At 44.2% G+C, this 25,850-nt stretch overlaps 1 protein-coding gene across 3 annotated transcripts; it reads right to left on the bottom strand.

Moving 5' to 3' along the window:
* Taf5l (TATA-box binding protein associated factor 5 like) lies at positions 1–25,826 on the bottom strand. Of its 3 annotated transcripts, none has more exons than XM_052727541.1 (5): positions 25,639–25,826; positions 14,672–14,816; positions 9,858–9,962; positions 5,235–5,959; positions 1–3,270 (listed from the first exon to the last, which is right to left on the bottom strand). In XM_052727541.1, the coding sequence occupies exons 2-5, from the start codon at positions 14,811–14,813 to the stop codon at positions 2,473–2,475; spliced, it is 1,770 nt and encodes a 589-aa protein (XP_052583501.1). In that variant the 5' UTR covers positions 14,814–14,816; positions 25,639–25,826; the 3' UTR covers positions 1–2,472. The 3 variants fall into 3 exon arrangements, with proteins under 3 accessions (XP_052583501.1, XP_052583499.1, XP_052583500.1); XM_052727539.1 differs by having other exon boundaries at positions 5,235–5,962; positions 25,639–25,824; XM_052727540.1 differs by lacking the exon at positions 25,639–25,826 and adding an exon at positions 25,299–25,469 and having other exon boundaries at positions 5,235–5,962.
* Positions 25,827–25,850: the final 24 nt, after the last annotated feature.

Here is a 25,850-nt window from a genome sequence, read left to right as displayed (position 1 = left end):
TGAAGTATAGATCATCCTTTTAATCCACATGTATTAAAAGACCAATCAGAGAAAAGGCAAAATTGTTAGTCTACATTCAGTAGACGTCTTAAGCAACCAAGATAAACATGAGGATAAACATAAGAAACACAGAATCATGGCATCCTTAAAACATTGAATAGTTCCTGGTTTTATTTATTTTTATTTTCCCTGATTTTTATTTTTTGAGAAAAGGTCTTGCTGGGTACCCAGCTGGCCTCTTACAGTGATCCTCTTTCCTCTGTCTCTCAAATACTGGGATTACAGGTGTGTACCTTTAGGATTGATGCACACAGTTTTAGGTGTGCTTGCTATATCATATTTCAAAGTATACGACATTTTCCTGAAAACTGAAAATAAACTCAAGCCTTCCATTTCAACTTATCTGTATGGTTTTCCTAGCATAGGTGAGGACTTCAATTCAGACCATCTCTTGGCATAAACAGAACTCTTTTTTCTTTAGTAGACTAAAAAGATACATTAACTCCAAGCAAACACCTCTAAATTCTGAACCTTTAATACTTTACCGATAAAGAATTAAAGTCAATATATTTTACCTTTAGGACTACTTATTCTTTGTTATTTTTTGTTGTTGTTGTTTTTGTTTTTTGTCTTGGCTTGTTGTTTGTTTGTTTTAAAGACAGGATCTTATGTAGTCCAGGTTAGTCTCAAATTCCTGATCTTCCCAAGTGCTGGGATTATAGGCCACCATACCCATCATCTTGGAATTGTCTGACAACTTATTTTTGTTTTTAAACAGGGTTTCTCTGTGCAACTGCCCTGGCTGTCCTGGAATTTGCTCTATAGACCAGGTTGACCTGGAACTCAGAGATCCTCCCACATCTGCCTCCTGAATGCTGGGATTAAAGGCATGTGCTACCATTGCCCAGTCCAACAATTTATTATTAATCTAGCTTTTAGACCTCTTATAGTTTACAATGGGATTTCTTTTTCTCTCTTTATTTCTTTTCTCTTTTTTCTTTTGAAACAGTGTCACACACCATGTACACCCTTGGTTACCCTGGAACAGACTATGTAATGTAGACCAGGCTGGCCTCAATTTCAGAGATCCACTTTTATCTGCCTCCCAAGTGTTGGGATTAAAAGGCGTGTATCAACATGTTCAGCTACAATGGGATTTTTTTTCCCAAGGAAGCTAAAGTGGGACCCTCCTAAAAAGATATTCATCTCTTGCTAGCAGCCAGCAACATTGGATGTATTACTGCTGTAGATAATTCAACTGGAGACCAGGAAGAACATGATGAAAACTAAATTGAACAGAATAGAAGAATAGACCACCATGCCTGCTTTGTGGCTGATTTGGCCTATGCTCTGGCCACTACTCTGAAAAAGATAAGAGACACCCTTCCAGGACTAGCGTATAAATGAGATGCCACACTTCTTTTTTTTTTTTGAAACTAAATACATTTTAATAGAAAACAAAATACAAAATAACTCTTTCCAGAAAACAGAAATATTAAATCCTTTTCCACACATCAGAACTTCCTTTGTCCTTAGAGCATGGTTTGATACTCGTGAGTGTGCACTCATGATTCATTCCTGTGTTCACTATACTGGTACTGCAGTGAGGGGTGGAAGCAGATCATTGAGGGAGAAAAAGACACCAAAAAGCCACCTCTCAGAATAAACAGTCATCTGGAAATCCAGCTTTCTTAAGTCTATCTTGTGACTTATTCAAAATTAGTCTTGATCATAATTTTGTTGATGGTGCTAGGATGGAACTGTGGACAACTGGCTCAGGTGCCGAGGTGCACCCTCTGCCCACCACAGTCTTTCTTTCCAGGTAGAGAAGTCCTGACAGAGTGCAGCCAATAAAACAATCTTTCTTCCCCACCATCACTCCAAGAGCCCACTGTTCAGTTAAGCGACCTGCCTGCTTGCAGAAGCACATTATATGGTGCCCCTTCTCCTGATACACTGGGCTACCAAAGTCTGAATTCCCTGAACCTCAAAATTCCAAGTATCATAGCCAGTGCCAGGAGTCAAACCTGCAGATAAAAGCAGATTCATCTCTGCCAGTGCTAGGTTTCCTCTTCTCAATAATAATTATTAATTATAATAATAATAAAAATCCTGGTTCTATCATTATGGAAAAGAAAGACTGCTAGATCATCCCTTCTTTTCCTAGTTCCTGTCCCCACTTCCCTCGAGGGGTAGCCACAGGAGACACTGTCTACAGCTGCTGCAGGGGAGTTCTGCAACTGTCCAGTAACCCTACTGGGGAGAGACAGATGCAAAAGCAAGGTGCCTGCATAGAGCCAGGAGGCCTCAAGTCTGAGCATCCGGTTCACAACTGGAGTCTAGTGCACCAGGGCTGTGTTGGGTGAGTGTGGGGTAGGGGAGGGCTCTTTTGCAATCACTGATTCAGTTTTAGCAAGTCCTGGACTACGACCAGTCTTCCAGCCCCACCCAGTCTGCCACCTGAATAAAAACTTAATGTTCTTGATTTTCTTGTGTGATTCCAGTCACCAGGAGGAGGTTGCAGGCCATGAACTGTACACTCAGGACGTTGCTCATCTGTCCAGTGTACACGCCCACGAGCTCACCCGAAGAGCCATCAGCAGGTGTGTTACAGCACGTGCTTCTGATGTCCCAGACACGCACAGAGTTGTCCATGGAGGCAGAGGCAACCAGACCGCTGTCTGGGCTAAAGGCCAGACTGGTGATACTGTCTGTGTGGCCTCTCAGTTCTTTAAAAAGCGTCCCAGAGGCCAAGTCCCACAGCTTTAACCGCTGGTCCTCACCAGCAGATGCCAAGTACTTACCGTTGGGAGAAAAGGCAAGGGAAAGCACGGGACCTCGGTGACCTGTGAAGAGCCGCACTGAGTTCCCCTGTTGGGCACTCCAGAGCCGGACAGTTTTATCAGTGGAACCTGTAGCCAAGTAGTTTGAGTTGGGGTGGAATTTGACACAGTCCACATCAGCCAGGTGTCCTGCATATATCCTCAGCGGGTACGTCCGATCAAAAGACCACAGCCTGGCGGTACGGTCATGGGACCCACTGGCAAAATACAGGCTGTAGGGGCTGATGTCCACGTCCCACACAGGGTAGGCATGTCCCTGATACAGCACAGTGTTGGTGAAGCTCCCCAGGTCCCAGTACCTGATGGACATATCTTCAGAACAAGAGAGCAGCCCTGAGCTGTCTGCAAGGAACCGAGTGCTGTATACTGGGCCACAGTGTCCCCGAAGGATCTTCATTTCTGTGCCTGCATTATCTTCCTCATTCTCCTGGAACAAGGTGGGTGGGGTGGTAAAACACACAAGAAAATATTCAGTGGTCTCACAAGGAATTTAAGCCCAAGAGAGGAAAAGGAGAGAACAGGGCCTGGCTGGAAGCAGTACCTGTCAGAGGGCATGCCCTTCATGGCCACTTACAATGCCCAACCACAGGCCACATCGGATTGAAGATAAATACTTTTTGAGTGAGCATCTGACTGAAAGGCAAGCCTATAGGACATCCATTACTAATTCTGATAGATATCTTTTGAAAAGACGGACTTCTGAATTGATATTAAATTCTTAGATTCTCCTTAAAGAGCTCTTTCCGTTTCTATTCCATTTAATGAAATCTAGAGATAAGCCTGGTAGTATAAATCTGTCATCACAGTACTGATCCTGAGTTCAAAGACCAGCTGAGACAAAATGAGAGCCTACTTTAGAAGAATCTGAAGGGCTTCAGCCAAAATAAAACCTAATTGCATAGGAACTTTAAACCAGAGTATACAGCTACCAAGAGACCATGAACATTGATAGGTAAAAGCTGGATATGGTGACTTACGTCTGCAACGCCAGTACTTAGGACCACCATCAAGATTTTGATATTACAGAGACTTTGTTGGGGTGAGGTTTGGGGGTGGGACAAAACAAAGGAAAGGACAGGAAGCTGGAGCGTCTCAAACATGTCTCCTGCAGTAAGGAACTTCACAGACTGAGGATGACAGTAAGGCGTGGTGGTGCGCACCTTTGATTCCAGCACTCAGGAGGCAGAGGCAGGCAGATTTCTAGGTTTGAGGACAGCCTGGGCTACGGAGATTGAGAGTGAGGAGGGGGGAGGCTTAAGACAGAGCCAAGTGATTCATGTCACTTTGGAAATATTTTTTTTTCCCATGGAAATAAAGACATGTCCACAGTAGTACTTGGAGATAAAGTGTGCTCGCTCCCACAGCCCTTTCCCAAAAGGCTGCAGCCTGTGTATAAACCATTTCTCCTCCACTCCCTCACAGGGAAGCTCCTGACCACTATAGCTGTGATTCTTCACTACAAGGGGTTTGAACACTGGAAGACAATCAAGACTCTCTAACACTCAGCTTTACTGGTTTCTGCATAGGAAAAAAAACCTTTTTATTAGGCATTGTTTCTTCTACTAGAAAACTACGAAGTCAAAGCAAAATAATTGCTTCCAATGTGTATGAAACTTGAGGGAGTTAAGCACTGGTGAATGTCTGAAATTACTCAAAAAGGCTACTGCAGACACTTCAAATTAGAAATGCAAAAGCATTTGGGGGCTCAAGAGAAGCTGATCACCAAGACTGTCTCTCTCAGCCCAAGTTTTTAACAGTAGTGACTGGTGACCGGAACTTAGGCCACTGTGCTTGCACCTTTCATGGCCATCCCAGAATAGCCACTCCACCTGACAACAGGTTGCTGCACTGATTGAGGAGACACTAGTTCTACAACCCATGTCCCTTTTCAAAGTGGGGCTGAGACCACTCTTGGCACACAGAGCTAGGACAGGTGCTAGCCTCACCAGTGTACTTCATGTTGGACAAGGCTGTGAAATAGCCTAGGTTTCTGCAGGGGAAGACAACAGTCACTACTGTTTAAATGTAGACCCCTAACTAGCAATCCTGTTTCTCACTATTTGAACCTGCACAGTGCACATTTGAGTGCACACAACAACAGACATGTAATGTGACCCCTAAGTCATTATCAGCTTAAGATCTGTTAGGCTCAATGGTGCCTCCTGCTTTTCAGACAGCAGTAAACACTGTCCACTCATAAATAATGCTGAGAGTTGGGAGAAGGGCTTTAACGTGCTTTTATCAGGCATGAGCGGGACTCAATGGCTATATCATTTGGTATTAGTCCAGCTTTGGCTGCCTAGCAGGGGACTACAGAGTACTGTTTGGTGGGACAGGTCAAGAGCACTCTAATAGGAAGGAGATACAAGAAAGAATAAGTGGCATCCCTACCTCCTCCTCCAGAGTGTCACAAGCTAGACGGATACGAGATGTGTCCACATGGTGGGGCTCTGATTTCAGCTTTTTGGAGCGCAAGCTCCAGAGCTTTATGCAGGAGTTGTCAAAGCCAGCAGCCAGAAGTTTGCTATCAGAGGAGATCTCTGCAGTATTCAGCAGCTGCTCTGTGTTATAGAAGGCATAGAAGCAGATGGTGGTGAGGGAGGGAGGTCCATCCTTGACCCGCTTGATACTCTCCTGCAAGACTTCCAGGGCAGCCTCATTCTGCAGAATTGGATTGGGCACATCTGGTGGCTCCAAGCCGCTGCTCTCACTTCGGGAGGAGCCACCACTGGCATAGAGCTGATAGTCTGTCCTCTTGGCAGGCTGAACGTCCAGGTGAATGTGCACGGCAAGCACCTTGCACAGGGCAGTGTTGTTATCGCTTTGGAGGTAGCGGATAAGGTAGTTGTAGCTATCTTCCTGGAGACGGACCACGTACTTGTTGTCCAGGAATGCACGAAGCTGGAAGTTTGACAGAATGTCCTGGATGGTCTGTGTGGTTTGCAGCTGCTCAATGATGTCCTTCTGACTTGCATTCTGTAGGAACATTCCATGGAAGCGGCTATAGAAGCTTTCCACTGTGCTCTTGGGGCCACTCTGGACCAGGTTGAGGTGGAGGTAGACAAAGAGGGGGTAGAGGAGAGGCATAACTTCATGGCTGTGCTGGGAGTCAGAATCTGCTATGAGAAACAGCAAAAACTCACTCAGTAACCGAGAAACAAGAGGACCCCCTAGAGCCAGTTACCCAACACTTCCTGCCCACAGAACCTAGAGGTTCAAAGTCTCCCCAATCAAACAAGAAAGAGCAGACTTGGAGGTTCAGTAATGGTTGGGGGATCTGGCCATGCCTTGTACAGCTGTAGTTAGGTCTATAGTCCAGCATCTTCCCTATTACTTCTCAAGTCAGAAACCCTGCCTCTGAGGATCCTTAGATGGATTTAGGCAGACTGCATTTTCCACAAAAGCTTTCATCTTGATAAGCTTCAAGCTAGGAACACAAGTATGTTTAAAATCTTCCAGATGGCAAGCAGGGGTGGTGGTAGTTCATGCCTTTAATTCCAACACTTGGAAGGCAGGTGGATCTCTGTGTTTGAGGCCAACTTGATCTATATAGTTCCAGATTCGTCAGGGATACACAGTAAAAACCTGTCTCAAAAAAAAATCTTCAGAATGGCACTTAGCCTTGGTTCTGTGAGCACTGTAGCCAAGAGAAAATCAAAGCTCATTGGCTATCCAGGCTGATTTGTCCTATGTGATGATGACAACGCGCATTTAAAGCTTTGACTTCTTTGGTGAAAAATATGAAACTTCCCTCTCACAGTGGTAAATTACAATAAGATCTGTATTTTGTTGTTGAGACCACTGACTAGTGCGAAACTAATGTCATGAAACTTCGATAAAGAATGCTAAGTCATGTTTTAACTGCCACAGATGGATGAGAAAAGAGGTGCATATAGCATCTAAGTATGTGTGCAAGTGAGGACACAGTGTCTAAGAGTAGGGCTCCGTAGATCAGTGTGAGCGGAAGAGGGCAGCCACCCCATGGCACAAGTACCATACAACAGAGCCAGGCCCACTCGCTCAGAGCCACAGTAGTGTCTAAACACTTGAGGTTAGTCTTAGCAAAATCCACCTGTTAACAGCCACCATTAATTTGACCTTTACTGCTTTTTGGGTTTTGCTTGTCCTTTATTGTAATAAAGAGTTTGAATTTTATACAGAAACAAAAATGTTTTATATTTAGTGTAATGTTTGTTTAGTGCAAAGCAAGCCAGTACTTTTGTTCTGCTAGCCTATTTTTTAAAAAACATGAGCTATTCCACAGCAGAACCTAGGTAGATACCTAAGATGCAATCATGAAAATGTGCACCGCATAAACTCCAACAATCCCAACTCAATGTGAGAAAGCTTCACTGATAAAGTAGCCTGGTCTGTGATAAAATTATTAAGAAATTATTCTATATCTTCGTGACTAAAAATTACATATTGTTACTGGGTCATCCCAGAATCATTTATCATGGAGCAGACCACATCCAGAACAAGAATACACAGAATTCCCCTCCATGACACAATTACATGTGTGTGGCTGAATCGTGTCTGGCTTCCTCACTGGACAGGATCTTCCGCAAAGGCAACAGTTGTGTCAGAAATCACAATACCACCGAGCCAGTGCTTAACCTAAGTACATGTTGAGTGAATGGAAGGCAGGCTGGAAGAAGTTCCCCACTATAAAGGCAAGAAAACTCCATCGCAGAGCAATAGATATAACCATTTAAAAACTTAATAAACCAAAGCTAGTTAAGAATAACCTTCAGTATTTCCACATTCTTGCTTACTACAATACCTTATTATAAAGGCTCTGAATTCCTGATCTTCCCGTCTCTACCTCCCAAGTGTTAGGATTATAGCATTGGACCATTCGACCAGCTCTATTCTGAGATATAATGGAGTCTATCCCTTCAGTTTAAACATAATGGATGCTTTTTGGTAAATCTTTACTTTCTGTAATAGTTTGATCCTCCCCTTAAAACACTAGACCATGTAAACATAGGTTTATTATGGGGGTCAAATAACATAGGGTGACTCTACACACAGAATGGATGGAGACTTTATTTTGGTCTGTCTCCTCATATGCATCTTTGCCATTAGATTAACACAAGGACTATTTACTTGAGGAGAAAATTATTTTAAAATTTATAAAGTTTTTATCTATATTTGTGTGTGCAAGTACGTGCGTGCATGCATGCATGCATGAATGCAAGCTACATCTGTGTGGGTGTCCATGGAGGCCAGAGACAGGTCTTGAATCCCTTGGAGCTGGGTTATAGGCAGCTTTGAGCTGCCCAAAGTGGGTGCTGGGAATCAAACTTGGTTCCTACGGAGAATAGTAAAGGCTTTTAACTGCTTGCTGAGCCAGCCATCTCTCCAGCACCCAATTTATTTATTTATTTTTGTTAATCACTGGGTTTTTGTTTTTTTAAATATTTTTGTAAAATGATTTTTAAAATTTTATGTGTATGCGAGTTTTGCTTGCATGTATGTCTGGGTACCATGTGAGTGTCTGGTGCCTTCAGAGGCCAGAAGAGGGCACCCCCTGGAACTGGAGTTACACATGGTTGCTAGCTACTTTGTGGGTGCTAGGATCTGAACCTGGGTCCTCTGGTAGAGCAGCCAGTGCTCTAAACCCCTGAGCCATCTCTCCAGCCCCTAATACAGTTTTTGAAGATGATAATTGTTTTGTATGTGTGTGCATGCATGTGTGTATCAGGGTACATGTGTAGAGGCCAGAAGACAACTGGCAGTTGGTTCTCTCCTGATACCAATGTGGGTCTCAGGGATTGAGCTCAGGTCGTCAGGTTTCATGTCAATCACCTTTATCTAATAAGCCATCTCCCTAGTCCTTTTCTGGTTTGTTTTAACACAGGGTCTCATGTAGCACTGGCTGGCCTCAAATTTGCTTTGAGGATGTCCTCGAACTATCCTTGATGTCCCTGCTTTCCAAGTACTAAGGTGCCACCATTCTTGGATAAGTTAATATTGGCCATCTCAGGACCAGAAAACATAGTTTGGTTTAGCTGTCCAAACCTCTTCACCTCATATTCGAGGATAATGAGGTTCCTAAATGGGGTAAATGGCTCTTTTTCTTTTTGAGACAGGGTTTCTCTGTTTAACAGCTCTGGCTGTCCTGGAACTTGTTTTGTAGACCAGGCTGGTCTTGAACTCACAAGAGATCTGCTTGCGTCTGCCTCTCAAGTGCTGGGATCAGAGGCATGCGCCACCACCAGTGGGCTAAATGGCGCCTTTTTTTTTTTTTTTCTCTCAAGACAGGGTTTCTCTGTGTAGCTTTAGAGCCTGTCCTGGAACTTACTCTGTAGACCAGGCTGGCCTTGAACTCAGAGATTCACCTGCCTCTGCCTCCTGAATGCTGGGATTAAAGGCGTGCGCCACCACTGCCCAGCTAAATGGCTCTTCTTAAAAGACTGTTTTTTAAAAACTCACATTAATGTGTTAAGAAGCAGCAAATGGAACATATATTCATTGATTTTGTCTCTGTGGTCATTCTATCTTTGGCCTGCCTAATGACAACAGTTAACTTCTTCACTCAACTCATGAGCACTACTCTGAAAGATGACGTACATTTCAAACTCATTTCATTTAAAGGATCCTTTTCTCCATGGCTGATTTTGCTTTCATTTATTCAGAAGTCATAAGCCAAAAGCCACACACAAACAGTGATAGGACACACAGAATTCTCTCTATCTTTATAAACTTCAACCTCAAGATCTAACTCTCACAGAAACTGTTTGTATACAAGAACTAGTTAAAAGTGTGGTGGCGCACACCTTTAATCACAGCACTTAGGAGGCAGAGGAAGGTGGATCTCTGAGTTTGAAGCTAGCTTGGTCTACAGAGCAAGTTTCAGGACAGCCAGGACTATACAGAAACACTTGTCTTGAAAAAACAAACCACCACCAAACAAACAAGTACCTGACTCTCTAGAACCTAACACTATGCTTGTAATACAAGAGGTTCTGAGGGATGTCTACATTATTTGGTTTCTTAAAAAGGACTTACCAGTGAGAAAGCTTCTCAGTCGTCCAAACTGTACTTCATATTGCTGGGGTTCTGCCTGGCAAGGAGCTGCAGACACCGCATTGGCACAACCAGATTCTGATTGGACTAAAGAGGAAGACACACAAGACAGAGGCAGGAAGGCAGTTACTATCTACCATGTAGCAAGATAGACAGAGGGCAGGCTGGTTACACTGTCTGTCTCCCTTCTCTCCTGATACTCCACAAAACTAGCGTAGCGGAATGGAAAACTAGAAACCATAGGATAAATTAAGTGAAGAGAGGATAGGCACATACTATTCTTGAGATTTATCTGGACATGTCTAGCCTATGTTGAGATCGACCAACCCAGGCCATAGCACACTGTAACATGTCAACATAGGCTAGACATAAATCTCAGGAATAGTATGTGCCTTCCAGTTCAGAGAAACAGTCTTCACTTGTTTCTGATCATGTCTTCTAATTTTCTGATTCCCAATTTCAAAGTTGGATCATCTGAAAATCATTATTTTTTCTCTACTCTTCATCTTCCTGCTTTACGAACAGGAAGGTTTCTTTAACTTTCGATCCCCCCAGCCCCTTTTTTTAAAAGACAGGTTCTCCATGTAGCGGCTCTAGCTGTCCTAGTATTTGCTCTATAGACCAGGCTGGCCTCAAACTCAGACATCCCCCTGCCTCGGCCTCCTAAGTGCTGGGATTAAAGCTGTGTGCCACCACGCCTGGTCTAACTTTCAACCCTTTGTTGATTTTTTTCCTTTTTATATTTTTTCCAAAGGAGGAAAGAGTTATTTTGGCTCACATTCCTTTGTAACACCACACAAAAGAAAGGACAGCAGAACTTTGCCAAGACAAGGTGGGACAGCCCTTTAGAATATCCTGCTTCACAGAAAAGTCTGTCAGATACGCTAGACCTGTAGGCCGAAGAGGGAAGCCCCAACATTACAGAGGAACCTTGGGTGATTGTCCAGGCAGCCAGCTGTTTCTGTCATTTCTCACATTTTTTTTGGAAGTCGCTTGCTTGCACTTCCCGCTTACTCAGGTAATATTATTTCCTTCTTGGGTCTTTGATGGAGTCAAAGACTTTACAGTTATAGTTTTCCTTGTTACCAGATTCAGAAAAGAAATTTATTAAAGAGGTATAAAGTATCTAAGGTTGAGAGACATTAAAAGATAGTTTTAGTAATGCAAGTTAGAATACAAAGTGAATTAGGTACAACCTTTTGGACTCTCCAAGATAGGATAAATAATGGAGTATTTTCTATGAATTTGTCAAATGTTAATGGACTAGACTTTATTGATGTATTTATTGCCTGTATATATTATATATAATTATTGTACTTATTATATAGTTTCTCTTATATTAGTTATAACCTTTTTTTAAATTTTAGACAAAAAAGGGGAAATGTGGTGATATTTTGTTTGTGGTTTAACAAATAAATCTTGCTTGGAGATCCAAGTGGAGAGCTAGCCACTAGGGGCCAGGCAGTGGCAGCACACACCTTTAATCCTAGCACTTGAGAAGAGGAAACAGGAAGTGATATGGCTGGATGGAGAGAGGAAGTGATAAGGTAGGGTGGAGACAGAAGCTCAGCCCTTTCAATCCGAGGATTCCTAGAGGTAAGAAGTCTTTCTAGTGGCTGGCTGCTCTGCTTCTTTGATCTTTCAGCATTTACCCCAATAGCTGACTCTGGGTTTTTATTATTAAGCAGGTTTTTATTATTAAGACCAACTAGAATTCACAATACAGGTCATTATGTAGTCCCAGCTGACTGGGAATCTCAATCTTTCTGCTCCTTGTGCTGGAATTATAGTAGTATGCCATCACACTTGGCCTGAGATTATGCTTCCTAAAAAAGAAACTCAAGCTTTCTGCACTATCCAGTGAAGAGTCTATACCATATTGTTTTTTATTCCTATTGTAACTTAGAGGCAAACTTTCACGCAATGTCCAGAACCCTTGATGCTCTGCAAATGGAGGTTGCCCTCTCAAATTCCTTGCAGCAGATACTCATTTAGGTGGTACCAACTTGAGATTGGAAGCCAGGGTCATCTCCATAGTGACCTGAAGAAAATGTCGTATCTAGCCACGAGAATGTGGATGGAGGAATGGTAATGAACACAGTAGAACTGAAGGAATCAAACATGGTGACAGAAAAGGGGGTGTGAAGAAGAGTTCCTGCCAGCAGAACTCAGATGGCTAGAGCAGCAGGTGTTCTCCCTCCCCCTCATCAGTTAAAACCCTTCAGATTCCTGTTATCCTCTGACTATGCTGGTTCTTGAATGGTAGGTATATCTAATCTAACTTGGACTAGACTTAGCGCCCAGTCACTGTCCTGAAATCTATCTCCAGATTTCTCAGGTTCTCCTTTAACTTGACAGTGGAGTGTTCCTTGTAATTCCTCAGAAAACAGCTCATTCCTTCTGCTACTGGCCAACCTGACCATAAGCTAGGGAGTGTAGTAGAATATTACTTTAAGGTGTGTTAGTTTTGTTCATATTGCATTTGTTTAACTCTGTGACGCTGTGTTACTGGGCCTATATAAAACACCTGTTGGTTTAATAAAGAACTGGCCAATAGCAAGGCAGGAGAAAGGATAGGAGGGACTGGCAGGCAGAGAGTATATACAGAAGGAGAAAACTGGGTGGGGGGGGGAGAGCACAGAGCTAGGAGTGAGAGAAGGGAAGACATTAGGGGCCAGTCACCCAGCTACAAAACCAGCAAGCCACGGAGTAAGAGTAAGATTTACAGAAGTAAGAGAACAGGAGAAGCTCAGAGGCAAAAGGTAGATGGGATAAGTTAAGATAAGGAAAGCTGGCTAGAAACTAAGCCAAGCTAAGGCCAGGCATTCATAATTAAGAATAAGCCTCCATGTGTGATTTATTTGGGAGTTGGGTGGCGCCCCCCCAAAAAAGACGAAAAACTCCTAACCACAAGGGAGTACCAGGCCTTTGGCAAGACTTACTTGCCCTGCCAACCTAGTGCAAATGACCATTTTTTTTCTACCCCCTGACCGTAAGGCATCCCTGTCAAAGTTCAGCACACCATGGTTTTCTACAGCTGTACTGTAGCATGTATTCCCAGCAGCTGGAATCTTAGCAAGTTCTAGTGTTGTTATCATCTGCCTAAAGCAGATGTGCAATGAAAACCTGCCAGAGCACAGTCCAATGATTCAGATCATTCATGAATCAGAAAATCCAGGATTCAATAGCACAATCAGCCCACTTCAACTTCTCTCTGTTCCTGCTGGCCTCTGGAAAAGCCACTGCATCTAAACTGCAGAGTGATGTCTGGAGATCCATCAGTAGTACTCTCTTGTTTTCCCACAAACACAGAGTTATTGCCCAGGGTCCCATGGATGCACAGCAATAGGAGCTATGAGCCCTCTACTAGAGATAGGGAGATAACTGCTCATCAGGGTATCCCTGAGGAGCTGAAATAGAGAACAGCCAGGTATCCCTTAAAGGAACATGGAGGTAGATTTCTGACAGCTTCTGTTATCCTTCCATGAAGCCAAGACTCTCATTTCAAAAACCTCCTCAGGTTCCGAACATTCCATCACTTTCTCCATAGCAAAGGCAGTCTACCCTAAAGCAAAACAGGCCACTGACTGAGAGTGCTGTGAAAAGGAACCAAGGAATCTACTGCTGCTAGGATGGAGCAGTGGCAATATGTTCCAGGAAAGCAGAAGTCCAGGAACAAAGAGGGGAGAAGAAGTCACTTTGGGTATGTGAAGGAGAGACAGAGCTGGGTCATGCAAACAATGAGAACTCCACACCACACAGTCATTAGTGTGTCCTTCACAGTCATCCAATTTAGTGAAACACATCGAATCACCAGTATTAGAAATTCAGCTAGGCATAGTGGCATATACCTGAGGCTGAGGCTTGCTGAGAGTTCAAGGTCAGATTAGGCCTTGTGAGAACCCATTTCATAAAAACCAGAGATGGAAGGACAGAAAAACTGTATTACATAAACCCTGAACTCATAAAACAGCTAAGTGATAACTTTTGCGTATGGTAACAATGATTTGATATTCCCAACGGAGTCACCCTTCCTTCCTTTTAAAAATTCCCCTATGGCTGTTTAAGATAGTCCCACTCTGTAGCCTAGTCTAGCCTGGACTTCACTCTGTAGCCCAAACTGGTCCTAAACTTATGGCAACCCTCCCATTTTGGCCTCCTAAGTGCTTGGATTAAAGGTCTGAGCCATTATGTCCAGTTTTGAAATACTGATTTCAAAACAAATTTTTTTCTTTTAAGATTTATTTATTTATTATGTATACAGCATGTATGCAGGCCAGAAGAGGGCACCAGATCTTATTACAGATGGTTGTGAGTCACTATGTGGTTGCTGGGAATTGAACTCAGGACCTTTGGAAGAACAGTCAGTGCTCTTAACCTCTGAGCCATCTCTCCAGCCCCAAAACAAAATTTAAAAATTTTAGAAGTACTTATGATACCAGTATTTCTAACCATTAATCCTACAGTATGCAACCACCTTATAGACCTGACTTCGACGAGCAAGGTTCTATGCTAGAAGAGAGAACCTATTACTCAGGGTCTTGTAAGGTAAAGAAAAGTCGCACATACTGTCAGGTACACATAAAACAATCTGGATGCTGAGGAAGGAAATAGGGCTCTAGCCAGGGGTCCAAAAGGCTCAGAAGTCCAGTGAACACAGCTTGGAGGGACAGGAAAGGCCTAGAGGCCAGAGACCCAAAGAGCTGCTCACTGAGGCGGGGTAGCCTACCCTTTTGCTAAGAACCTATTTGGACACTGACAGATCCTGTTCCAGGCTAGTCACAGGATCCTGGTACCTGTGAGGTTGGCTGCCATCTCCTCAGGGGTCTGTGATAGTCTCAGGCCTTGCTTCAAGGGGCCTTCTGAGTCCACGTACTGCCGACGTTTGAGGTAGCAGGACACTGCCACCTGAACCTGCTCCGTGCGCACTCGTTTCATGACCTGTGGAGAAGAAACACAGGAAGCAGACTGTAAGGGATGGCAGAGGTATCACACAGCTGGAAAGATGGATACTAAAGTGACCCAGTGAGGACACAAGTCTGAGTTCCCTAATTCTGGGCCTACTATTCTCTTCCATTTTATCTATTTTTCCAAAGGGCACATAACCAGCTTCTTTGATGGAAAACACAGAAACAGCACGGGTAACACATCCCACAGATTACTCCCCAAAACACCGTCATCAACCAGCTCCACGAACCTTTTCATTAATGCTCCTACCATCACGCAGGCAGGCCTAGTTTGAATTTCAGGCTATTTCTACTGCTCTGTCAGAGAGCTATTCCTTAGCAGTGAACCTGCTAAAAGCTCAAGTAGGGGGCAGTGTAAGATCAAAGGCCGAGAAATCCAGACACTGGGTAAGCAGATGCTGATAAGGTAAGACCCTGGTAACAGGAGGTATCTTTGTGTGTCTCTGGGGATGAAACCCAGAGCCTTGCACAAGTTAGGTAAGCACTCTACCATTGAGCTGTATCTCCGCCCCCATAGTTGATTCAATCTTTCTTTCTTTCCTCCTCCTCCTCCTCCTTTTTTTATTTTTTTTTTTTAAAGAAAGGGTCTCACTGTGTAGTGATGGCTGGCCTGTAACTTGATTTGTAGTCCAGCCTGGCCTTAAACTCAGAAATCCACCTGCCTCTGCCTCCCAAGTGCTGGGATTAAAGTTATGTGCAACCATACTCAGCCCATATTTCTTAATAGTCAAAAAGAGGTGGCACCCTACTGGGCATAGTGGCACCTTTAATCCTAGCACTTGGGAAGCAGAGGCTGGAGGCTCTCTGATTTCCAAGTCAGTCTGGTCTTCAGAGTGAGTTCCAGGCCAGCCTGGGCTATACAGAGAAATTATGTCTTGAAAAAAAAATCTTTTAAGAAATGCTTTATTTTTTTTTTTATTAATTAAAAAATACGTATGAGTGCTCTGCCTGAATGTATTATCTACACACCACTTTTATGTCAGGTACCCACAGTGACTAGAAAAGAGCATTGGATCCCCTAGAACTAGAGTCACAGACGGCTGTGAGCTACCTCATGGGTGCTGGGAATCAAACCCAGTCCTCTGGAAGAGCATCCAGTTCTCTTAACTGCTGAGCCATCTCTCCAGCTGTTATCTTTTTCTTTAAATGCTTTTCAAGACTTTACCTCTAATTGTCCATCTGCAATTCCAGTGTATTATGCATGAACAGCCAAGTACACTTCCCCCGGTTATTGGCTAATACACTGCTTCCAGAGTATCTGCGAATGTCTTTTTCCTTCTCAACTGGTTTATGAGATACTCTGAAGACCAATCCTCCAATTTCTTCAAAGTCACACAGCAAGGAGAGCACAGAAGGCTGAAGTCACAGGGACAAAAGTCTATGTATGTCACAAAGTGTTACTGACCCTATTAAACTATGAGACCGAGTTATGCTGTCCATGAATTTCATTCCTGGATTACCACGAAGAACCCAAGATATCTGCCAGAAAGGAGGGGTGAGAGCTATAAAGAAAGACAAGGCTATAATTCGGTCGTGTGACAAAGCAGGAAAAAATTCCCAATGCTGACATTCCTTTTCATGATGGTTTATTATTCTTTCAGTGTATTGATGAGCTATTTTAATTAAGCTTTTCATTTTTTTGTTTTTTGAGACAGGGTTTCTCTGTGTACCTTTGTAGCCTGTCCTGGAACTCACTCTGTAGACCAGGCTGGCCTTGAACTCACAGAGATTTGCCTGCCTCTGCCTCCCGAGTGCTGGGATTAAAGGTAAGGTTCTTTTTTTTTTTTATTGCTACACAAGGGCTCTGATACTTTGAGAGACACTTTTCCTGTCCATTAATGAGGCCAAAATCATCGTTTCTCGGTGGCCACTATTCAATATAATCATTCATTCTGACTGTATCAGTGACTCTCTATGGCTCACCTAGCCACACAAGAATCACGGCAGTGTGTGTATGTGCAAATCTAAGTAACCCCAGCCCTGGAAATTCTGGTTTGGGAGGGAGGGAATCAAACACATACAGCAGCTGTGACTCTATGATCCTTTCCAGTCAAGATACCCAGCCTTGCCTACACTGTATTATATATACCTGCTGCTGTTTTCCAGAGTGCCTAGTTTCAAACCCTATTAAACTAGTCCAATTCTACATTTCAAAAACTAAGACCTTTCCAGATTTTCCACTGTGAGCTTTCAGTGACATGGAACTATGGTCATATACCCATGTGAATTCACAAGCATTCCCATCAATTCTATTTTTTTTTTAGCTGACCCCAAGACTGTGTAGCCCTGGCTGTCCTGGAACTCACTCTCTAGACCAGGCTAGCCTCAAACTCAGAGATCCGCCTGCCTCTGTCTCCTGAGTGCTGGGATTAAAGGTGAGTACCACCAACGCCTCGCTCCAATCAAGCCCTTCTGACAGGAAAAAAGTACTGCCTGTAAGACACAAGACAACTGACTGGAGAACAGACCAAGAGATGTGTGTTCTCGAAATAGGACAATACACATGTGTCCACAGATGAAGAGATGCTAAAGCTGTGAAAGAAAACAAATGTCAAGGGTGGTGTCCTGAATTTGTAATCCTAGCACACGAGGAAGCAAAGGTAGGAGGATCGAGCCTAACCTCAGGCTACATAAAATCCAATTTAGTTTCATTTTCAAACAAAAACAAAATACAAATAGGAAAGCTCAGCTACATACGGAGTTGAGAGAATTTAGTTTGTAAATACTGATGTCAATGAATTTACCCAAATTAACTGCTTGAAGTGGGGATTGTCTGAATGCAACTGCCTTTACTCTAAGAGATCCTCCCTGAGGACAGGAGGTAAGTCAGCTTCTGGGCCAAGGAACTCAAGGTAAGAATTCGGCAGGAACTGTGTTTATAGCCTACATGGAACACTAATACCACAAACATGATCCAACCAGCTTAGCTGGTTCTATTCTGATGCACATATTTCAAGCAAAATAATGAAAGAATGCCTCAGAGCAATTGGATTTCCATGGTAAAATATCCATAAATGGACATGGCGGGAGTGGGGGTGGGGTGGGGGGTGCCTTAAAATAGAACCAAGTCTCTTAAGACCCAGATATAAGACTTACACTGCAATTTTGAGATATAAAACACTAATAAAATAAAAGGGCTTGTTTATATAGTTATACAATCTTTGTTAAAATTTCAAGACTTGTCAGTTTTCAATTCACACAAATCTGATGCCAACTACCCTTCTCTTCCTGTATCTTAACGGTTGCTTCTGTTCACTAACACTCAGCATAGTTGCAATGCAAAATCTTACATGATCACTCCAAGTAATCATCAGGAAGGACAAACTGCATACTTTTCTTACACTTCCCTAAAACGAGGATGTTGGAGCAAGGCCTGGTAAACCTGGTCCATCATTATACACTGCATCTCAGCCTTACCCACTTAAGGTCAAATATAGTGGGTAGAGAACATGCTAAATCTAAGACAAGACAAACACTTGTCTTACTACTCAGCTCTGTGAGATGCCAACATACTACTATATAGACATAATTTATTCCTTTAAAATGGAAGCTTCAAGTAGAATAAGTCCAAAGGAAATCCAGGGAAGCTAACTTCTACATAGTCCTTGAATTAGCTCCATAAGAGTTGCTGACCATGGCCAGTTTTGGGGATATGGAGAGCTGAGTATTTTTTCTAACTGTGAACCTATAAAAAAGTATTTTTCTCTAATTGTGATTTTATGCTTTAAAAAGCCTGGAAGTTTATACTTTTTGTTTGAGATGTCATATAAAGTACTTGCTAAGGTACTCAATCTAATTTAATCCCCCCTTTTGTTTTGTTTGGTTTTGTTTTTTGATAGGGTCTCATGCAGCCCAAGTTGACTCTACATTCTCTGAAGATGACCTTGAACTCAAGCCTCTCCTGGCCTCATCTCTCAAGTACTGGAATAACAGGTATGTGCCATCACATGGAGCAAGAGAGATCTAGAGGTCATCTAAGTGAACCCCTGCCCCAAATTCAGTATTTGCATTGCCATGAGAGTATATTCAATTAGCTTTGTCAGAAAAAAAAAAAGTCAAAGTTGAAAAATAACTGAGGCACACTATGTAGTTTCAGCCATATCTCATATAATTTAAAAACCTTGACTTTTTTCCTTTAGACTGTGTCTCATATATCCCAGGCTGATTCCAAACTCACTGTATGTAGCCCGAGTAGAATCTTGAACTCCTGATCCTATCTCTACCTCCAAATATGACTGCCTTTCAAAGTGATTCTTTGCTCAGACATTGCAATACACTTCTACAGTAGTTGTGCTTTCTCTCAAGGTGTCCTTAAGAAATAAAAGATCGCCGGGCGGTTGGTGGCACACGCCTTTAATGACAGCACTCGGGAGGCAGAGGCAGGCGGATCTCTGTGAGTTCGAGGCCAGCCTGGTCTCCAAAGCGAGTTCCAGGAAAGGTGCAAAGCTACAGAGAAACCCTGTCTCGAAAAAGAAAAACCAAAAAAAAAAAAAAAAGAAAAAAAAAAAGATCTTGTAAAAGAGGCTATAGCCAGGGCTCAGGATGAAATGGAAAGACCTGGAGTTTTGGTGGTGGTATCTATGTAAGTTCATACTTAGGAAACAACACCCAACAGACAACATCAGTAACTATTTTTTGGGGCTGGAGAGATGGCTCAGAGGTGCTCTTCTGGAGGAGCAGGGTTCAACTCCTAGAACCCACAAGTCAGTTCACAATTGTCTGTAATTCTAGTCTCTGGTGGCTCTGCCACCCTTTTCTGGCTTTTAAGGGCACTGCATGCATGTGGTATGCAGACCTCATACACATAAAATAAAATCTCAAAAGAAAAAAAAGCTGATTTCTCCATCACCACCTCTAAGATTTCAACATCTTCTCTGGTCAACTAGCTTTGTCTATAACATACTAACTAACCTAGAGGTTCTACATCAGTCTTCTTACCCAGCTCGCTGACCCCGCCCAGCCTCACTGAGCTGCAGAGAAAGATTATGACTCCTCACATCCTATTAATGCAAATTACTTTTCCCTTTTCCTTTATGGTCCCATGACTGGGCTAGATATTGCTGAACTCACCTTTTGAGATACCCTATAACCAAGGTATGTCTCAAAACTGGAGCAATCCTCCTACCTCAGCTTCCTCCTAGGCAACTTAATGGTGCTATTATTACCCATCATTAAAGCAAGAAACCTAGTTATATTCTTAAGATACCCTGGCCACTTTAAGAAATCTCTAATTCCTATTTTAAATGAATTCTTTCTAAACAGAATCATTCTTACTTTCTGCTGACAGCACAAAGCACTTTTCAATTGGACCATCCCAATATCCACCTACCTCTAAGTTCTCTTGTTCCAATGCAGGCTGTCCATGTTTACCACTACTATTCCCCAGATGAGAGTCTACCTAGGACAGGGTTTTTTCTTTTTCTTTTTGAGACGGGGACTGACAACGTAGCCCTGGCTGGTCTTGAACTTGCTTTGTAGACCATGTAGCCCTTGAACTCAAAAAGACCTACCTCTGGGTGCTGGGATTAAAGATGTGTGCCACCATTAGCCAGGCAGTGGTGGCACACGCCTTTAATCCCAGCACTCGGGAGAGGCAGGTGGCTCTCTGTAAGTTCAAGGTCAGCCTGAGCTACAGAGTGAGTTCCAGGAAAGGCTCCAAAGCTACACAGAGAAACCCTGTCTTGAAAAACCAAAAAGATGTGTGCCACCACCATGCTCAGTGGGAGGGTTTTCCTTAACTTTTAAACTGACATGCAAAAAAAAAAAAAAAAAAAAAAAAAAGGAAGGGGGAGTCACTTGGTGTGATGGTACATGCCTGTAATTCCAGTCCTAGGGAAGCTAAGGCGAACTGCATTGAGGCCAGTGATACAGACATAGGCCAGCCATGGGTAGAGAGTGAGATCATTTTTTTACAATGGGGGAGGAAAAAAAAGTGATGCGAAATAGCTGGTGATGATGCCCTTTAATTCCAGCATTCAGGAGGCAGAGGCAGGTGGATCTATGTAGGTTTAAGCACAGCCTGGTCTACATAGCAAGTTCTAGAATAGTCAGGGCTAAAGACCCTGTCTCAAATAGAAAAAAAAAAGCAATGTAGGACAGAAGGAATAGATAGTAGTATTTCCATATTCTGCATTATAAAGACACATATACTTCATATTGTAAAAAGGAATTGGTGCACAATGTTATTAATGCTTAGTCTGTTCTGAGTTAACCCCTCCCAGCTCAGATGCTCCTGGAGTACAAAGTTGACATTATCAGAAATTAACCTGACCCCACATATCAAGAAGTAACGCCTGCGCTCAAACACCCATGAGAGAAGAGGGAAGGGATAGTAAGAGAAACACGGACATCGTAAGTCTTAGAAACATGGCTGACCAAAGGGTCAAGACTGAGCTCTGGAGTAACTGACGCTTTGTGTCCCCAACACACTCTTCTTAATCTGCCATCTGGAGATGAGGTTTAAGACAGACTATGAAACTTCAGAATATGAATCTTTGTCTTCTCAGATTGTTAACACACTAAATAAGACTATAATAAGATTCAATTCCTATCCTGCTTACTGGCTTCTGAAGGGACAGGTAACATGAACTATATTATGACTTAAAAGTTTGAGTGCTGTCTAGTTTCCGCTTGGACTTATTTTAGGCTTATGACCTTTTGTGATTTCTAGGAACCAAGAAAGCCACAAGTATTTTATTTCTACTTTAATACTGTTTTTCTAGCATGGGAAAAAAAGATCTATATTATCGTGGTTACTTTTCTACTGCTGTGAAGAGAAACCATGACCAAGGCCAGCATTTACTGGGGGCTTGCTTACTGTTTCAGAGGGTGAGTCCATGACTCAACGCTGAGGAGCATGGCAGCAGATTGACGAGCAAGGACGGCACTGGAGCAGTAGCTGAGCGCTTACACCATATCCCCAAGGTGGAGGCAGAGACTGGGTTTGGCATGGGCTTTTGAAACCTCAAGGCCCACCCTCAGTGACACACTTCCTCCAACAAACCACACCTCCTAATCCTTCCCCAAACAATTACACCCAAGGACCAATCATTCACATATATAAACCATGCTGGATATGGTTAATCCTGGCTTGTGGTGATGCACACTTTTAGTCCCAGCACTCAGGAGGTAGGCCAACCTGGTCTACACAGAGAGTTCCAGGACAGTGAAGGCTATGTAGAGAGACCCTGTCTCAACAATAATAACAAATACACAAAACATGAGCCTATGGGGCCATCCTCATTCAAGCCACCACATATATAAAACTTCATTGACATACATAAAAGGGCATGCCAATATATATATCAAATTGTGGTACAATTTTGCTCCAACTATTTATACACATTTTAAAACAACAGTATCTATGATCAACAAAACCACTATGGATTATCAAATTTTATTTTCAAGCTGGACATCATAGCACATCATTAATCTCAGCACGGAGGAGGCACAGATGGGAACACTGTTGCAGGCCAGCCAAAGATACACAGTAAGACCCTGACTCAAAAAAGCCAAAATAAGTAAGATATGTAATTGACTTTCCTTATCTACCAAGTCACCACAGACAACCTTATAAGTTTTTCTTTGGGGAGGAAGTAGTGTGGGGGGGGAGCAATAGAGATTAAAGCTAAGGCTTCCCATATGCTAGGCAAGCATTCTACCACCAAGCTATCCTGGGTCCTCACAGCACTTCTTGAATTTTCAAATCCTTATATGCCTTCTTTCCAAGCTATCTTGGTTTTTTCAAGACAGGGTTTCTCTGGGAAGCCTTGGCTGTCCTGGAACTTGATCTGTACACCAGGCTGGCCTCGAACACAGAGATCCGCCTGTGTCTGCTTCCCGAGCACTGGGATTAAAGGTGTGTGCCACCACTGCCGGCCAATAAGCATTTTTTCATTCATCAGTTAGTGTTTTTTTTCCTGAGTCAGAATTCTTGCTATGCAGCCCATGATGGCCTCGACTCTGAACATAGCCAGCCTGATCCTGAACTTTCCAACCTCCTGCCACTGCCTCCACTGCACTTGGATAACAAGAATGCATCACTATTTCCCGATTATTTTCTGTGTATTATGTGTGATCTGTACCTGTGCTCTCAGACATGACCCCAGTAATCATCGGCCAACATTTTTTGTTGTTGTCGTTCTTTTATTAACTGATTTGATGAGACTGAACAAAAGTTCTAAACCAGCACCCCTGGGCTTGCTTCAGCCTGGTATGCCCTCCTGAAATCATCTTGGTGTTGGAGAAACAACCAAGTGTGCCTGGTGGCAGAGACCACAACATGGAATGACACCCTCTAATCACAGGGAGACTTCTCAGAGAAACCAGCCTTCTACCCTGGTACATGACATTCACTAAAATATGGTTTTTAGGAAAGAACACTGTCTAGAATAACCTATAGTTTCTTCTTGCCTTGTTTGAGTGTTCTCTAGGCTTTGAAATTTAGATTAAAAAGTCTATCTGTACTAAGCTAGAAACAGAAGTAGGGATGGCCTTCTCTACTTCAACCTAACACCACTCTACTATAGGCATTCTTTCCAAAAAGTCAACGTGCGAAAAAACAAAAAAACAAAAAACAAAAAACGAGCCGGGCGGTGGTGGTGCACGCCTTTAATCCCAGCACTTGGGAGGCAGAGCCAGGCGGATCTCTGTGAGTTCGAGGCCAGCCTGGTCTCCAAAGCGAGTTCCAGGAAAGGCGCAAAGCTACACAGAGAAACCCTGTCTCGAAAAAACAAAAAACAAAAAACAACAAAAAAAAAAGTCAACGTGATACACTCATTTTAAAACTTATTGTTGCCGGGCGGTGGTGGTGCACGTCTTTAATCCCAGCCCTCGGGAGGCAGAGCCAGGCAGATCTCTGTGAGTTCAAGGCCAGCCTGGGCTACACAGTGAATTCCAGGAAAGGCGCAAAGCTACACAGAGAAACCCTGTCCTGGTAAAAACAAAACAAAAACAAACAAAAAAAAACTTACTGTTGTCACTAGTGTGGAGGATTAAAAAAAAAATAAAACCCAACCGTGTCATTTTGAGGTTGCTCTGAACTGCCTCTGTTTACCCACCTGAACCCATTTTTCAGTTCTCACTTTACTTTGCCTTTCCACCCGCTGAGCCTGGGGCACCATCATAGTATATGTCATATTACTGAGTTTCCCACGCTATCATGATACCTAGTGTTGGGTTTCTCTGTGTAACAGCCTTGGCAGTCCTGGATCTCGATCTGCCTGTGCCTCCCAAGAGCTGGGATTAAAGGCGTGCAGCAGCAGCACCACCACCAGCAGCAGCAGCACCACCACCACCACCACCACCACCACCACCACCACCACCACCACCACCACCACCACCACCCGGCTGCTAGACAACATCTTAACTACTTCCCACATACTATCTGCTTTTACCCTCACAACTCTATTAGGCAGGTAGTATTTTTCAGATGGAAAAACTGAGGCCCAGAGTAGTCAGACAACTTGCACGAAGTCATGAAGGCCCTGGATGAGAACTCAGTCATCTGGATGCAGTGTCTGAACCTGCACTCTTTACAGCAAGCACCCATGCTCCACTGATCCCACACTGGATGCCTGGGGGGAGTAGAAGGGCAAACACTCAAAGGTGCTCGCTCTGAGAATAAGCACCTGGTAGTTAAGCACTCGCGAGGCTGATGGCTATGTGGAAGGCTGGAAACGCGACTTCAAGTACTGTGCAATGACCAGTGCAGGCATCACACAAGATCAAGCTACAACTCAGAAAAAAGCAAAGCCCCTTCTTCCTCTGTCCCCAGACGTCTTTCACAGATTCTTACAGAGCGCACAAATAACGAAGACAATCAGTTACTGAGCAGTCAGGACAGGCCTTCACTTCTCTTCAGTGACAGAAGTACACTCAAATCTCGCAGTTGGAAAGGACTGTACCAAAACACAGGAACCTAATTTGTTCTTGATGGCAAAAACTACTGAAGGCACAAGCTGACTTCGGTTTTTCTGGTTTAATATTCGCTTTATAATTCATAAAACAAGGTTCACATGTGTGCGAATATATATTTAGATCAAGTCTCACTCCGTAGCTTGGTCTGGCCCAGAACTCACTTTGTACACCAGACCGGCCCAAAATTTGCAGCAATCTTTCTGCCTCAGCCTACAGAGTGCGCCACCACCTACCATTTGAGTCTAGTCTTAAACCACCACCCCATTTTACAGCAGGAGAAACTGAGGCAGCTAACTAGCTACATGGTTGCAATCCTAGTCTCCGCGGTCACCACCTCCATCCGTGACATTCAGTCCCTCTGAGTTTCAGTAGCCAACAAGTCTTGAACCTGGAGTAGGCGGGCTCCCTTCCTACTTCACTTTCCAGTAGGGCCGGCCAGGCTTGGAACGGGTCTCCGGACACCCGGTCCCGACTCCCGGGAACCCCCTGACGCCATCCACCTGCGAGTCCGGGGTCCGAGCATAGGAGCGGGACTCACCTCTCGACGCCGGAGCCACAGCGCCTGCGAGGTCCGCGGGGCGGCGACTCACGGCGGCAGCTGCGAGCCTGCCGTCTGCTGCCCACTTCCGCCGAGCGCCCTCGTGAGCTCGCGGCTGGCTCCGCGCGAGGGCGCCCGGCGGGGGCCGCGGGGTCTCCGGGAGCGTGCAGCCGGGGCCGCCACGTGCGGGGTCGCTCGGGCCCGCGCGCGCGAGGAGGTCGGGCCTGCGCAGGTAAGCCGCGCGCGCCCGCGAGCGGGAGGCGCGGAGCCGCCCGCCCGAAGCCCCTCCCCCGCGTCCCCTCCCCCCCCCCCTCCTTCCCCGCGCCCCGCCCGCACTCACTGAACATCCCAGGCGGCTGCCGCTGCCCCGCCGCCGCCCGGCACCGGCTGCTTCCGTATCGGCTGCCCGCCGGAGGACTTCGTACCGCGGCCGGCTAGCCGGGTCCCCGCGCCCTACGTCCCACCGCGCCCGCGGCTCTTGGTGGCCGCCCCATGACCGCCTGACGGAGCGGGCACGCCGGGCTAGGCTTGCGGACGCGCGACGCCGCGGCC

This window comes from Peromyscus californicus, unplaced genomic scaffold, assembly GCF_007827085.1.
Source record: "Peromyscus californicus insignis strain IS unplaced genomic scaffold, ASM782708v3 Scaffold_8__1_contigs__length_139910024, whole genome shotgun sequence".
Classification (NCBI taxonomy): Eukaryota; Metazoa; Chordata; class Mammalia; order Rodentia; family Cricetidae; genus Peromyscus; species Peromyscus californicus.
Note: the sequence above shows the minus strand (reverse complement) of the source record. Positions and strands in the feature narration are given on the sequence as shown.